Consider the following 14441-nt stretch of genomic DNA (forward strand, 5'->3'; position numbering starts at 1 on the left):
CCAGAATTGGCGTGCCCGACATATTGCAAGTGCTACTTGGTTTGCGCCAGAGGCTTCCCCGTCTCTGACTGTCTTTGCTACCCCCCTCTTTTTGTCTGATGATCATCCCCAAGCAGAATCCCAGGGTATTACAGAACACATAGCCTCAAAGACCCAAAGACTCCACTGCAGGAAGAAACAATCCCTGAAGCTTTCCAAGACTCCTGCTTGGTGGAGGGAACAATGGGAGAGGAAGGAGTACCCTTGAGGAATCCAGGAGGGCTGACAGTTCTGGGTGGGGTGTAATATTAGTGGGAAGCGAAAGGAAAACATCTGAACCCCCAGGAATGCAGCATCTGTGTGGGCATTTCCAGAAGATACGGGGTCAGAATATCCCACGTAGGCTTGTCACTTGGAGGTGGTTACTGCTAAAGGGAGCAGGAGAGCAAGGAGAAGACATGAGTGGAATGTCTTTTGGCATCCCAGCAGCTGTGAGGAATCTCTGGAGCTTCCTTTATCTGGATAATTCTAGGAACGCCTTCACTTTTCCTTTGCTAGAATGGCTTCTAAAATCGAGATAGTTAAGGTTAAGAATACAAGCTCCATGTGGTCTACTAAACAAAAGCTAGTTTAGGACAAGTATGTTTGAGGGGCAATATGGCAAGGGGCAATGGGATTCTCCCATTAGGGAAAGCCAATCTTTCCCAGGACCCATTTGATTTCTTCATCTAGATAAGCAAGGACAATGGAATCCTATGATGAGGCATATGATTTTACCCTTCATCAGGAGGTGATCAGGGAAGGACTGGCCAATATTAGCCCACTTCCTCATTAGGTATCCATTAATTAGAGATATCTTGGGGACGTTTGAATAATAAACTTCCAAAATTGTACTTAATGACTCTAGGGGCTGAATGAATTTGATTTGGATCATCAAGAGGTCACTGGGCATTAATGTATTGATTATTATCAACCTAATCAATACATTGATTTTTTCTTACCTGGAACCCAATCTCTTCAAATTTTAATCATCACATTCCTGAGTCACTGCAGAGACTGTTGTGATCCACAAAGAGGATGAAGTCAGGTTTGACCAATGGGACATCCTTAAGATCAGGCTGAAGAGAGGTGGACAACTGGCAGACAGTAGAATAGTCATGGCCAGGGAAATCAGTATCCTCAGGGACCAGGAGAAGCGAGACATATGTATCACAGGGTTGAGTTGTGTACAGTGAAATCGAGAGACCTCTTGGCCAGAGGAGTTGTTCAGGACTGGCCAAGACATGGATTGGAGAGATGTTCAATAGTCTCATTCGTCCGGAGCTGCCACATACCATGGAGGAAAGACAATCAGAGGATGGTCTCATGCCAAAAAGATTTGTGGTGGTAGTAACAAAGGGGAGATACATAGATAGTCCCCAGTGGCTTGGTCCAGTTTTTTCCCTCTTATATCCTTTTTCTCTCTTTTGAACCCTTCAAAAATAGATACAGCTGTATATTTCAACTGTTCTACAGCTATAAGAGACCAGTCTGGGTAATGCTTGAAAAAATAGTCCTTTATTTTTCTCTCTAAGTGAGTCAAGTGAGGCCTGGCCCTGCCCTTAATCATTTTACCCTTAACAAAAGGGAGAAACTGCTTCAGCCTCAACTTAGAATCAGGCTGCTCCTGGCAGGGGTGGTAAAGGCAAAATTATTTCATTAATTGATATAATTCAGTATTAATTTCCATAGACAACATAATAAGTCTTTCAGCCCCATGACCTTCCCATATGGAGGAGGAACATTCCTAAATTTGTCGAGGGGTAGGGAGCAGTCATAGACCAAATCCAAGCCATATTTCGAGGTTAGAACCCTCCAGAGAAAGACAAGCCATGAAAAAAAATGACAAAATGATTCTGTTGCGGGAGATCTTTCCAGTAAATCCCAAGGTTCATGACAGGTTACACTTTGCAAGAATGCAAGACTCCAAGGCTTAACTTAAAAATAAAAAGGGAAACATATTCATTTAGGAGTCAGGTTGAAATGGCTGGGAGACAGTGTGCAAGAGTAGACACTGCCTACCTGAGGAGATGGGGTAGGGGATTTTATACCCCTTTCATAGCAGGGGCTACAGGAGAAGGGAATTGGGAATGGGTGGAACCAGGAATGAGACTACCATCTCAACTTTAAGCCCGGGCAAGGATTTGAAACCCTTGAGCTCCATTAGGGTCAATCACAGGAAGAAATAATAGAGTTCAACTTGGCACATAGAATCTAGTTAGAGTTTGGGGACAAGAGAGAGTTTGAATTCCTGGGTTCTGACCTAATTCTTTATACAGATTCGTGACTTCTCTCCTATTAATCCACTCCACAGACCTTGTGAAGATTAAATTTAATGCTCCCCTGATTATAACAATGAAACTAATTAACTCTTCCCTGATTATGAAGATTAAATTGTAACTCCTGCCTAGTTTTAGATTTAATCACCAAAAGTATAAACACCCCACTTACAGTACTGGGGAGATCTGCCCATTTTTTAGATTTAATCACCAAAGATGTAAACACCCCATTTCACACATTAAGTGGGAGGTCTGTGTCCCACATGTGAAAAAGTGGGTGATGAATAAAAATCAACTGACTGTCCCTGGGTAGTCTTAAAAGCAAAAGCTTCAAGTGTGATTGGTATATGTAAAAATTAGGGGAAGTGATGGAAAAGAAAGTGCTTTTAAAGGGGAGTGACAACTGCCTGAGTGCAGTTTGACTTGGAAGTTTCATTTGGAGTGGAACCTCCTGTGAGAGAGAGTTCTACTGGGAGCTTTACTGGGAGTTTGACTTGGAGTGGAGCCTGATAATCTGCAGACTGGACTGACATGTGGTGAGTGAAAAGATGACTCTTAACTGCTGTTTTTTTCTGAAGAGACTGGCCTCAAGAAAGACCTATCCTCTTGAGAGACTTCCCTGGGTCATCGGCTTTGCCGAGGCCAGATGAACCTAACTTTACCTGCCTGGGGGGGCCAAGAGTAAATTACTTTGTGCTTGGGCTAGATATCTTACCCTATCCTCTCTCTAATTTCCTTCTTCATTCTTCCCTATATTTCGTTAATGAATTGTAAAATAAATCTCTTTGGAATAAATTAAATTCCTAGCAACCACTCTTAAATAATCAAGTACAACCCTTTAATAAGTAGCCCTCTCTTCCCCTCACAGTCTTAAGGGGTGCATTAGAAGCCCACATCCACAGTACAGAGCCATCTGGCATGGTACCATGTTCTAATTATTGAGATTGGCTAGAATGGAGGGATAAAGGTCCAAGATCAGTCATTGTGTGGAGAAATGAGAATTACTTCATGTCAACAACTCATTGCTAAATCTTCCCTTCAGTGACTTCTCCTCCTCCTCCTATTCCTCCACTTTACATCACCAAACCCTAAAAGAAGCTGAGGAAATAGAGATACACGTAGCCCTAAGATAATGCAAAGGTATACTCCCTTTCATTGTCATTGGAGACGTGATAACTCTTCACTTACTCTTTGGGTGAACCTGGCAGAACTGAATTGGACTTAATTAGCCAAGATTAATGTGGAGTCCTAAATTCATGGTTCAGACCTGGGTTTAGTAGAAAAGCTTCAAACCAAATGATTTAATAGGTTTTTTAAGTTGAAATTGTGACTCTTAACATCTAGCACAGAACTACCCATTATCCCCACCCAACAATTCAATCTACTGTCCCCTATCTAATTCCTAGGTTTGGGGATTGTCTTATCCCAGTCACCCAGTCTCTGAAAGAAGCACCATTCTTCATTCTTTACTCTCACACACACCCTTCCATATCCAATATGTTGCCGAGGATTGCAAATTTTATCCTGGCCTACATTTCTCAGGTGCCACCTGGACTATTCTGGCATGGCTGACACTGTGATACAGGTCCTGATCACTTCATGCCTGCACTAATGCAATAAGCTGTTGGCCAGTCTCCCAGCTACAAGTCTCCCCATACCCCAATTCATCCTCTGCTCAATTATTGATGTGATTTTCCTGAAACACAAGTATAACCATGTCACTCCTGACTCAATAAACTCCAATACCTGCCTGTCACCTCCAGAATCAAATATCAACTATCAAATCCTCTATTTAGCTATTAAAGCTGATATAACCTTTCTCACCCCAGATATGCATTTTCCAGACTTTTTTTAATCTTACATTCCTCAAACACTCTGCGTCCTACTGGCCCTGTTCTTCTACTTGTTCATCCCACAAGATAATCCAGCTCCTGCATTCTTGCTGGCTGCACTTCTCTCCCCAGTTTCTGGATCCTGTGAATTCCTTCAAGTTGAAGTTAAAATACTTCATTTTATAAGAAGCCTTCCTTGCTACTCCTTGATCTAGTGTATTCTTTCTATTGATTATCTCCCAAATAGCCTGGCTGCATGTCCATGTAGCCATTTACATTTTGTCTCCCCCAATTGACTGTAGATCTTTGAAGAGGAAGTCTGTTTCTCTTCCTTTGTAGCCCCAATGCTTGGCACATTGCATGGCTCAGAGTAGATGCTTAAAATACTTATTGATTAACTGAAATGTCATGGAACAATGAATCCACCTAGAGATGTCCATTAGATAAACATCCCCATCCCACAAGGGATGTAATTAGGATTTGCTCCCCAGGACTCCAATTCCCAGCATCCCACTTTCATTCTCACATTACATTTTCAAGATAAAGTTTGTGTGTAACCCCACCCCTCTCTCTCTTTTCATGTGAACACAGCTGGGAAAACTTTACTCGGGGTTTTACTACGTTTGTTCCTTTATTTCTCTTACTTAAAGTAACTATTAATAAATCTTATAAAATGTAATACTTGGAGTGATTGGATATTCATTTTAATCTTACATGTGGGGATGTTGTATGTGTGGTCCACATGCCAAGGCTACCTTCTCAGGCGTTCCTTTACAATATGACGGAGTAGGCAATGGATAGAAGTGTCATTGAGTTCTCTTCATTTCTGTTCAATCACTTAGGCTCTGAATGAAGATTCTCTTCCAAGACACTAAGAACATGAGTCCGCTTGAAATCATCCGAGGGATTGTCTTTTGTTCCCAGACTGCCACTGGAGTTCTGGGAAATTCCTTTCTAGTTTTTCTCTTCATCTTCATGTTCCTCACTGCACACAAACTAAGGCCCATAGACACAATTCTCATACAGCTGGCTTGGGCCAACTCCCTGATGCTTCTCTTCAAGGGTGTCCCTCAGACAATGGTTGCTTTGAGGCTGAAGAATTTCCTAGATGACACTGGCTGTAAAATTGTACTCTACCTTCAAAGAGTGGCTCGTGCTCTTTCCCTCAGCATGACCTGCTTCCTGAGTGGCTTTCAGGCCATCACTATCAGCCCCAGCACTTCTAGGTACATTAAGCTTAAAAACAGAACCCAGAAATCCATCATCCCCTGCAGTGTCCTCTGCTGGACATCCCATCTGATACTAAATGTCATCATTCTTGTGAAAATGAAAGGAACAAGGACTACCAGAAACAACTCAAACCTACTGGATTTTGAGTATTGTTCTACCTCTGTGGCCTCTACACTTACTGCTGCTCTGTTTTCAGTTATGGCCTCCCTCCCTGATGTAACCTGTGTAGGGCTCATAGTTTTTGCCAGTGGCTACATGATGTTTCTTCTAAAAAGGCACCAAAAAAGAGTCCAGCACATCCATGTGTCCAGCCTTTCTCCCAGAGCCTCCCCTGAAATCAGAGCCACTCAATCCATCCAATTGCTGGTGAACACCTTTGTCTTCTTTTATTCACTCAATTTTGTTTTGGTAATATATATGCATTTAAAAAACCCAAGACCTTGGTTACTGCACAGCTCCAACTTCCTGGCTGGCTGTTTCCCAAATATATGCCCATTTGTGCTGATCAGTACTGACTCTCAGGTCATACGATACTTCTATGCTCTCTTGCGCCATCTTCATCTTTTGCCTTCCTTTATGTCCTCGGGCCTTAGAAAAGTATCTAGTCCTTGGTGAGCACTTATGAAATATTTGTTGGGTGAATGACTAACAATAGATCTTTATCCCTAAGGCTATCGGTTTCTAATTATTTCACCTACATTCTTCTGTCATGGTTCCTATTTTAAAATATCATTCCATAATGAGGGGATGCCCTTCGATTGGGGAATGGCTGAACACATTGTGGTACATGTTGGTGATGGAATACTATTGTGCTGAAAGGAATGATGAACTGGAGGGATTCCATGTGAACTGGAAGGACCTCCAGGAAGTGATGCAGAGTGAAAGGAACAGAACCAGGAGAACATTATACCCAAAGACTGATACATTGTAGCACGACTGAATGTAATTGACTTTGCTACTAGCATCAATGCAATGACCCAGGACAATCCAGAGGAACTTATGAGAAAGATGCTATCCACATCCAGAAAAAGAACTGTGGGAGCAGAAACACAGAAGAAAAACAACTGCTTGATCACGTGGTTTGATGGGGATATGATTGGGGATATAGACTAAGTGATCACCCTAGTGCAAATATTAATAATATGGAAATAGGTCTTGATCAATGATACATGTAAAACCCAATAGGATTACACATTGGCTATGGAAGGGAGAGGGGGAGGGGAGGGAAAGAGCATGACTTGTAATCATGGAAAATATTATAAATTAATTAAATATAATTTTCCAAATTAAAAAAAAATATATATATATATATCATCCCATGACCCATTTCCCCAAGACCAAGGGCCCTTGAGGTCTTTTTTAAGGATTGTGACTGACCCTGAGTAGGACTTTCAGAGTAATGTTTCCTACTGGCAGCTCTAGAATTGCAAGAAGTCTGAGCTGAAAGAGAACTAAGAAAGAATATAGTAGTCTTGTGCATAGCTGAAAAATTCCTTCCACAATGCAGTTGACGAAAGACATCCAACACTTGACTTAGGACTTCCAGGGAAGTGGCTGGCCCTACCTATTCCTGCAATGATCCATTCTGCTTTGAGGTAGGTATAAATACTGGGAAAGTATTCCCTTTTCTCTCTGTTGTATGAGTTTTCAATCCCCATTTCTCTCTCTCCCACCCTTTCTTCCCCCTTTCTTCTTTCATCTCTCCCCCCTTCCCTCCCACTCCTCCTTCTTTCTACATGAGAGGGTCCACTTCCGAAGCACAGGATGGCACAACCTCATGTTTTTCTGGACCTGCCTTTGATTGGCAATTTGATTCTATTGGCATTTCCTTAGGGCAGCCAGGTGCTACAGCAGATAGAGTGTCAAGGCTGAAGTCAGTAAGACTCCTTTCCCTGAGGTCAAATCTGACCTCAGACACTTAGTAGCTGTGTGACCCTGTGCAAGTCATAGCACTCTATTTGCCTCAGTTCCTCAACTATAAAATGACACCAAGAAAACACAAATGGAGTCATGAAGAGTCAGTGACTGAAATAACTGAATAAAGGCAAGGGATTTGCCTGCATTCCTTCAAATCCTATTTGGGATAGGAGATGGCTGTGTTGGTTAATTTTCTGACCAACATGGAGGTCTTTACAGAACACATTATGCTTTTTCCTAGTCTTCTTCATATTATTGCTACTGATTAATGAAGATTCATAATTGAGCCTATTTGCTCTATATTAAGTGAATTTTCCATTTTCCCTTGCTACTGGTATCATGGAAGAATGCAATACACTTTGAAAGCAAGAGCTTCACAATCCCACCCCAAGCTTAGATGGTCTCCCTTCCTGATCTCTCACTTGGGTAAGTCTGCACCATCCCCAAGAAGAAGGAGCTCCCACTCTTCCCTACAGGACAATTAGTGGGCGAGGATGGATTTCTCTTTGATAGTCTCACAGTTGATCCTTTCCAGCCTTTTCTGAGTCCATAATCTGCAGACACATTTGCAACTGAAATTTTGCCTCAGAAGGATCTGTTCAAGCTAAGGGAAATGGTTCAGACCTTCTTTCATTGACAATATTCCTGCCCCTGGTCACAGTAAGTGACATCAATAAGTTTGATCAACCTTAGCCTCTTGAACCTCTTTTTTTCTGTGAAAAAAAGGGGTTATGATTGGAGGCCATTAGGTGGCTCAGGAGATTGAGAGAGAGGTCTAGAGATGGGTTCAAATCTAGGCTCAGACCCTTCCTACATGTGTGGGCAAGTCATTTGATTTCCCATCGTTTACCACTATTCTACATTGGAACGAACACACTGAATGGATTCTAAGACAGAAGGTGAGAGGGTTGGGTTTTTTTTTAAGTTCATGGGCTTTTTGCCACCCAGACCTGTTAGTGGAATTGATGTCAACATTGGCTATGTAATCATCCATTCTATGGAAATGATTGTTCTGGTGCTACCCCTGACCATCAGGATTATTTTGTCCAAGAAAACTTTAATGAACTACCCAGACATAAGTTCATTTTTTTCTTTAACTTGATTTCAAAATATTTACATTTCCTTTGTTTTCATCTCCCTCCCCAGTCTGGGACTTGTTTTGAGACTATTTTAACAGTCTGAAAATGGTATTATCCATTACGTTTCTAAATGGACAGTTTAGAGCAATTTACAACATCTCTTCACCATTTAAAGCTCTCACTGTATCATCAATTGCCAAAATCAACCCAGATTTTCAAAAGAACTTAACATTTAAACACTAGATCCAGCAGAGAGTCTCATTAAATCCATGTCAAGTGTTCATTTTATCCATTGTACCCATTGGTAATATGAAATAACTTTTTCAAGATCACATAATTAACAAAATTCCCAACATAAGCATTTTGTATCAATCTCTTTGAAAACTTCATACAGGATTATTCAGTAACAGATTTTTATATTCAGTTAAAAAGATAGCAAGACAAATATGCAATATTTATCACATCCCAAGTTCTAGCTGACAATGACCAAAATCGAAGTCACATACTAAGTTTTGATCAATCCAGATTAGCCCACATTTGTACAGCACACAAATTGAGTTCAAATCTGATTTTCTTAAGGAATTCTTTGCTCTCAGGGCAGTCCTAACTCATTAGAGCTTCCCTATATTTTGTCTTCACAACTAACTGCAATTTTTAATACAAAATTCCCAATAAAATAAATACAGGAGCTTCCAGATCTCCTAAAGATAGAATTTCCTCCAAGCATTTTCCTTTCAACAGTATATATTCCAACATTATTTCAGGCTAACCGATATGTCTCTGATTTTAATTTACTCATTTCTTTCCATATAAATTTATGAAAACTTTCCATTATTATACGTTTAAATTACTGCAATTCCACTATTCACTATGGGGGGGGGGGAAGCATCAAACATAAAAGTCCTTAGAAACAATTAAAATTATTGGAAATTATTCAGGAATTCCCCTAAATGAATATCACTTACAATTCCAATTGCTTACTTAAACAAACTTCTCTCCTTTTAGGAAGGGCAAAAACAATTCTTAAGAATTCAAATACCCTATATATAAATAGCCCTATAATTTACAGAGCCTCACATAGAGGTCTCATATCTAAAACAGAGAGAGAATTTTATCAGGTTTATAAAAATAGGAACCATCCTTCAACTCACAAGCGAGCGGGCAAGACATATGAGCAGACAATTTTCAGATAAAGAAATCAAAGTCATATATAGAAATATTTTTAAACGCTCTAAATCACTACTGGTTAGAGAAATGCAAAACAAAACAATTTTGAAATATCTTACACCCATCAGACTGGCCAAAATGGCAAAAGGTCAAAATGAAAGCTGTTGGAAGGGAGGTGGGGAAATGAGAACACTAATGCACTGTGGATGGAAAAGGAGAACCGATCCAATAATTTTGGGCAGCAATTTAGAACTACACCCTGAGAGTTATAAAACTGTATGCCCTTAGACCCAGCTGGATCTGCTTCTTGAGGAGATCAGGGGAAAAGGAAAGGAACCCATATGTTCCAAAATATTTAAAGTAGCTCTCTTTGGCATGGCAAAGAATTGGAAAATGAAGGGATGCCCATCAACTGGGGAATGGCTAAACAAATTGTGGTATATGATTGTGATGGAATAAAACTGGACCATAAAAAGTGATGAGTAGGTCAATTTTTTTTTAATTTGGAAAAAACTACATGCCATAATGAACAATGAATTGTGTAAAATCAAGAGAACATATATACAGCTACAAAATTAATACTGCAAGAAAAAATGGAATGTCACATCCATCTCATGAACTGAAAGGTGAAAACTTGAAAAACTTAATTAGTATGAACATGTAGGTCATCCAGACAATACCTTCAATGATTCAGGTTGAGCGGGGAGAGGCTAGGATAATGTAATAGGGAAATTAGAGAGAGAAATATAAAATGGAAAGTTGATTTTAAGGAACTGACATTGGCACATGCCAAAGAATTTTGGAGAAAGTATTCTAGAAGCCAGGGGGAGAAGAAGAAGAGTTAACTGATAAACAACTGTCACGTGGTCCTGGATCTTGGTCTTGGACTGGCACTGAGATCATGGTCCTAAGCAGAGGGAGGAAAAGCTGCTTCAATGTCAGTTCCTTAAAGCCAATTTTCCATCTTATGCTACTCTCTCTAATTTCCCTATTACAATATTAATGGTTGGGATTTATTATGTAGAAATGAAGAAAAGTTAGACATATAAGAGATTTATGACTTCTTTTACTTTGTATATGGAAATGCTTGTTTTATTTGGTTTTTTAAAATTTGGAATTAAAAAAAAGTTCAAGAAGAACCATCGAGAGAGAGAGAGAGAGAGAGAGAGAGAGAGAGAGAGAGAGAGAGAGAGAAAGAGAGTGAGAGAAAGAATCACGAGCAATCCTAGAAGCCACTAGATTCTGTAGAAAACTGGATCTCTTGCTATCGGGAAATAACAAAGCCCCACATAGTTCTTACTCAAAATTCAGTTCCTTGACATCTTCACTTAGATTTCCAACACCTCTCAGCTTTCACAGAATCAAAATGGGTTATTCTGTTTGCCCCTCTTCTAGGAATTCCAGACTAGGGAAAGTCCTTTGCATTGTATGTACAGGAACAGAGTAGGTGGCTTCTAGGGTCTTGACCCAAGCCTTAGGTCCCACACAATGCTCCGTAGACTGCTATTCTAAACAGCCAAACTCAGTGGCTCCTGGAACACAACCCTGACTCGGAGCTGTGGCAGCCACAGCTTCCATATAGGAGAGGCCTCTGGCATAGTCCTGGGTTCTGCTTTAATTACTGGGACTCAGACTGCTAGGAAAGTTATTTCCAAGGGTGGCTGACTAATCCATCTGCCATCAAAATGCAGAGAAAAGATTCGTAGATTCATTGCTCTCATGTAAAACCTGTACAATGTATTGACACTGGAAAATGCTGACTTTTTGGACTAAAACCCATACCAAGCTTTTACTGGGGAAAACCATTTCTGTATGGAGACCTAGAATCATAGCCATTCATATAAAATCATGGGACCAGGCCAGAGGTTTTTAATGGTTTATTAATGAAAGGGAGAAGGTGAAAGAGGAGAGAGAAGAGGGAGACATCACGCCTAGGGAAAGACTACCCTGAATTTAGTGTCTCCATTTAGCTGGTTCTTCTGCAATAACGCAGAAGTTGAGAGACCCTCGTGTGTCTCCTCTGGACTTATATCCCCCCCCATTCCTCCCTCCATAGCAGGGTTGTCCACTGAGGCTCAGGCTGATGCCAGGGGATTTTGTCAGGTGATGCCATCTATGACATCAAATGGGGTGGAGGTCATATTCTCACACATAGCCATGCCTGAGATCTGGTTAACTTAACTTTTAAGTAAATCATCTGTTTCTTTAAACTATATATGTTTAACTGTTACATAGTTAAATGGGATTGGGGAAATGAGTTTTCTTTTTTCTTTTATTAGGTTTAAACATGATTTTTGGTTTGAGTTAATGGGATGATTTCACCAGACTTTTGATATTGAAGGACCAATTTACAATGTCTAAAAGCCCTTGGGATCACAGACTAAAGATGTGTGTGATCTACTCTGGGACAACCAGTTTGTGGAGGAGATGGCCAAGAAAGGTAGCTGATCACACATAGCCCGGGCTTTTTCTTAATATTTAATAATGATTTAATTTTTATTTATTCATTATTTAATTTTAATTTCATAATAATTACAAAATTAAAATGTGGTGTCCAGAGAATTTTAACAATAGCATCATTCTGCATCATTACATAGATGGCCTCCCAGGAGACTTGGAATTATTCACTTCATATTTTATTATAGCACAACCAAATTCCATTGCAACTATATAGCACAATTTAATTAATTGCTTCCCAATAAAACAGTACCCAGTTATTTTCCCACTTCAGGCCACTAAGAAAAGAACTCGTATTAATACACTGGACAGGTAGATTACTTTCCCCTTTCTCTGGGGAATAGCCTCTCTAATTCTGATATTTTTCTATGCTAGGTACGCAGCCTATGATCTGATTATCAATGCCTGCATGGCATCCCTACTTTTTGGAAACAGGAGAGCAACCTAGCATCTAGGCTCAGATTCAGGTTTCATCTGCTATCATAATTCCTCTGACTGAAGCTTTCCTTGGTACTCCTATGAAGGAGTATACTCACCTACTATTACCGTGCAGATGGGGAGGGTTTCCTCCCACAGAGAGCATAACAGTATTTGGGAACATGGGAATCACTGCTAACCAACACATAAGGGCTAATAGCTGGGAAAAATAAAGACAGGAATGTAGAGGTATGTACCAACCAGGGCAGGGACTCCATAAAAGCCATATATGCAGTCAAGAGGCAATTGATGGAATAAGAGGAGACGAAGGTGCTCACCAGCAGGAATATGGTTCGGGTGGCCTTGGTCTCAGGGGAGCCTTGGGTAGAGACAGAAGAAATGTGAATTTGCTCAACTTGCTTGTGGTGCTTGTACAGAAGAAACACCATGTAGCCATTGGCAAGGAGCATGAGTCCCACACATACAGCATCAGGAAAGGAGAGAATAAATGCATACAAGGAAGCCCGGAATCCAGAAGGAAGTAAATGAGAACAATATCCATAATGCTGAATCTTTGTGATGTTGCTGCTGCGCTTTGGATCAATCATTCCTAAAGGAATAAAGATGTTGAGGAACACATGGAAAGACCAACAAAGGAGACTCAAAGGAATGATATACTTTTGTGCTCTGACTTTAAGAGCTACTGAACTTGAATTGTTTGGGCTGATGGTGATGGCCTGAAATCCACTCAAGAAGCAGGTCAGAGTGAGGGAAAGTCCTCGAGCCACTCTATGAAGATAGAGAGTGATTTTACAGCCAGTGATATCCAGGAAATTCTTTATTCCCAAGGTCACCATTGTCTGTGGGATGCCCTTTGAAAGTAGTGCCACACAGTTGCCTAAGGCAAGCTGAGTGAAAATAGGGTCTATGGGTCTAAGTCTATGTCCACTGAGAAACAGGAAGATGAAGAGAATAATAAGAAAGGAATTCCCTAGAAGTCCAATTCCTGTTTGGGAGAAGAAGACTAAACTCAGGATCATGTCTTCGGTATTATGAGGAGAATTACCATGAAAGTGAGACAGATTAGAGGAAAACCCAAGTATATGGTATTTCTGAATATGGCCCCACAATCCCACTTGGAAGAACCTACTGAATATATTTTGTCCAGTTGTTTATAAAGAACTTATTGCCCTCATCCTTGCTCCATAAGGTCCCTAATCAATGAATTGGCTTTAGGAATGGGGTTATTTAACATTTTCTAGATTTAGCTATAGTTTAGGAAACATTCAAATAATTATCTCTATGGTTGTAATATTATAATGACTAGATAATAATATGATGTATGATTATTAGAGTGTTCTCAATGACTATTTAGGGGCAGTGGGAAGACATATGGTCAAAATGATCAAACTCAACCCCAAGACATAATTTGAGGCCATTTCACTTAAGTAGTATTTTTGTTTGGGGAATCAGCAAATATCAACCAGTCACTTACCAAATATTTACAAAGTGTTAGCTAAAGAGTCAGGAACTAAGTCAAGTATCACACCCACAAATGCATCAAATTATCTCTCCCTTCAGCATGCCAATAAAAGAAGAAATATGTATATAATTAAGGATACATAGATGAAATGGGTGCTACTGTCCAATGAGTTGGTGAGGTCAGAGAGGTCCCCTTAGGCCAGTATTTCCAATAGGATAGAATTCAGTGGGCCTCCAGTCTTTAACAATTCCAAAGTTGTTTTATGTATCTATATTTGTTTGTATTTTCTTTCCTGGACAAATAAAAAATTAATTGGAAATTAAATAATATGATTCTCCAAAATCAGTTAAAGAACAAGTCATAGAAACAATTAATTTCACTGAAGAGAATGACAATGATGAAACATCCTATCAAAATCTATGGGATGCAGCCAAAGCAGTACTGGGGGAAATTTATATCCTTGAGTGCATATATTAACAAATTAGGAAGGGCATGCAAATTAAAAAACTAGAAAGTAAACAATTAGAAATCCCCAGGTGAAAACTAAAGTAGAGATCCTAAA

General features: G+C 40.0%; 3 protein-coding genes across 3 annotated transcripts in view; 2 read left to right on the forward strand and 1 right to left on the reverse strand.

The window, feature by feature from the left end:
* The window catches only part of LOC100023417 (zinc finger protein 420-like), a 621149-nt gene extending 616047 nt beyond the window's left edge, over positions 1 to 5102 (forward strand). Inside the window, exon 10 of the mRNA XM_056825668.1 lies at positions 4972 to 5102. Within this exon, the coding sequence (XP_056681646.1) occupies positions 4972 to 5004 (33 nt within the window). The 3' untranslated portion in view covers positions 5005 to 5102. The remainder of the gene's footprint in view (positions 1 to 4971) is intronic.
* Positions 5009 to 5974, forward strand: monDomV1R1234 (vomeronasal 1 receptor monDomV1R1234). Its single transcript, NM_001166808.1, has one exon. It carries the CDS (start codon positions 5009 to 5011, stop codon positions 5972 to 5974), a length of 966 nt encoding a protein of 321 aa, NP_001160280.1.
* A 6547-nt stretch (positions 5975 to 12521) lies between these two features.
* Positions 12522 to 13436, reverse strand: monDomV1R1233 (vomeronasal 1 receptor monDomV1R1233). The gene has a single exon (NM_001166809.1). The coding sequence runs from the start codon at positions 13434 to 13436 to the stop codon at positions 12522 to 12524; it is 915 nt and encodes a 304-aa protein (NP_001160281.1).
* Positions 13437 to 14441: the final 1005 nt, after the last annotated feature.

The sequence above is a fragment of the Monodelphis domestica genome, chromosome 4, assembly GCF_027887165.1.
Source record: "Monodelphis domestica isolate mMonDom1 chromosome 4, mMonDom1.pri, whole genome shotgun sequence".
Classification (NCBI taxonomy): domain Eukaryota; kingdom Metazoa; phylum Chordata; class Mammalia; order Didelphimorphia; family Didelphidae; genus Monodelphis; species Monodelphis domestica.

Bases quoted from the DNA above. Each gene is read 5' to 3' on its own strand.
- monDomV1R1234 (NM_001166808.1), top strand. From the start codon at position 5,009: ATGAGTCCGCTTGAAATCATCCGAGGGATTGTCTTTTGTTCCCAGACT.
- monDomV1R1233 (NM_001166809.1), bottom strand. From the start codon at position 13,436: ATGATCCTGAGTTTAGTCTTCTTCTCCCAAACAGGAATTGGACTTCTA.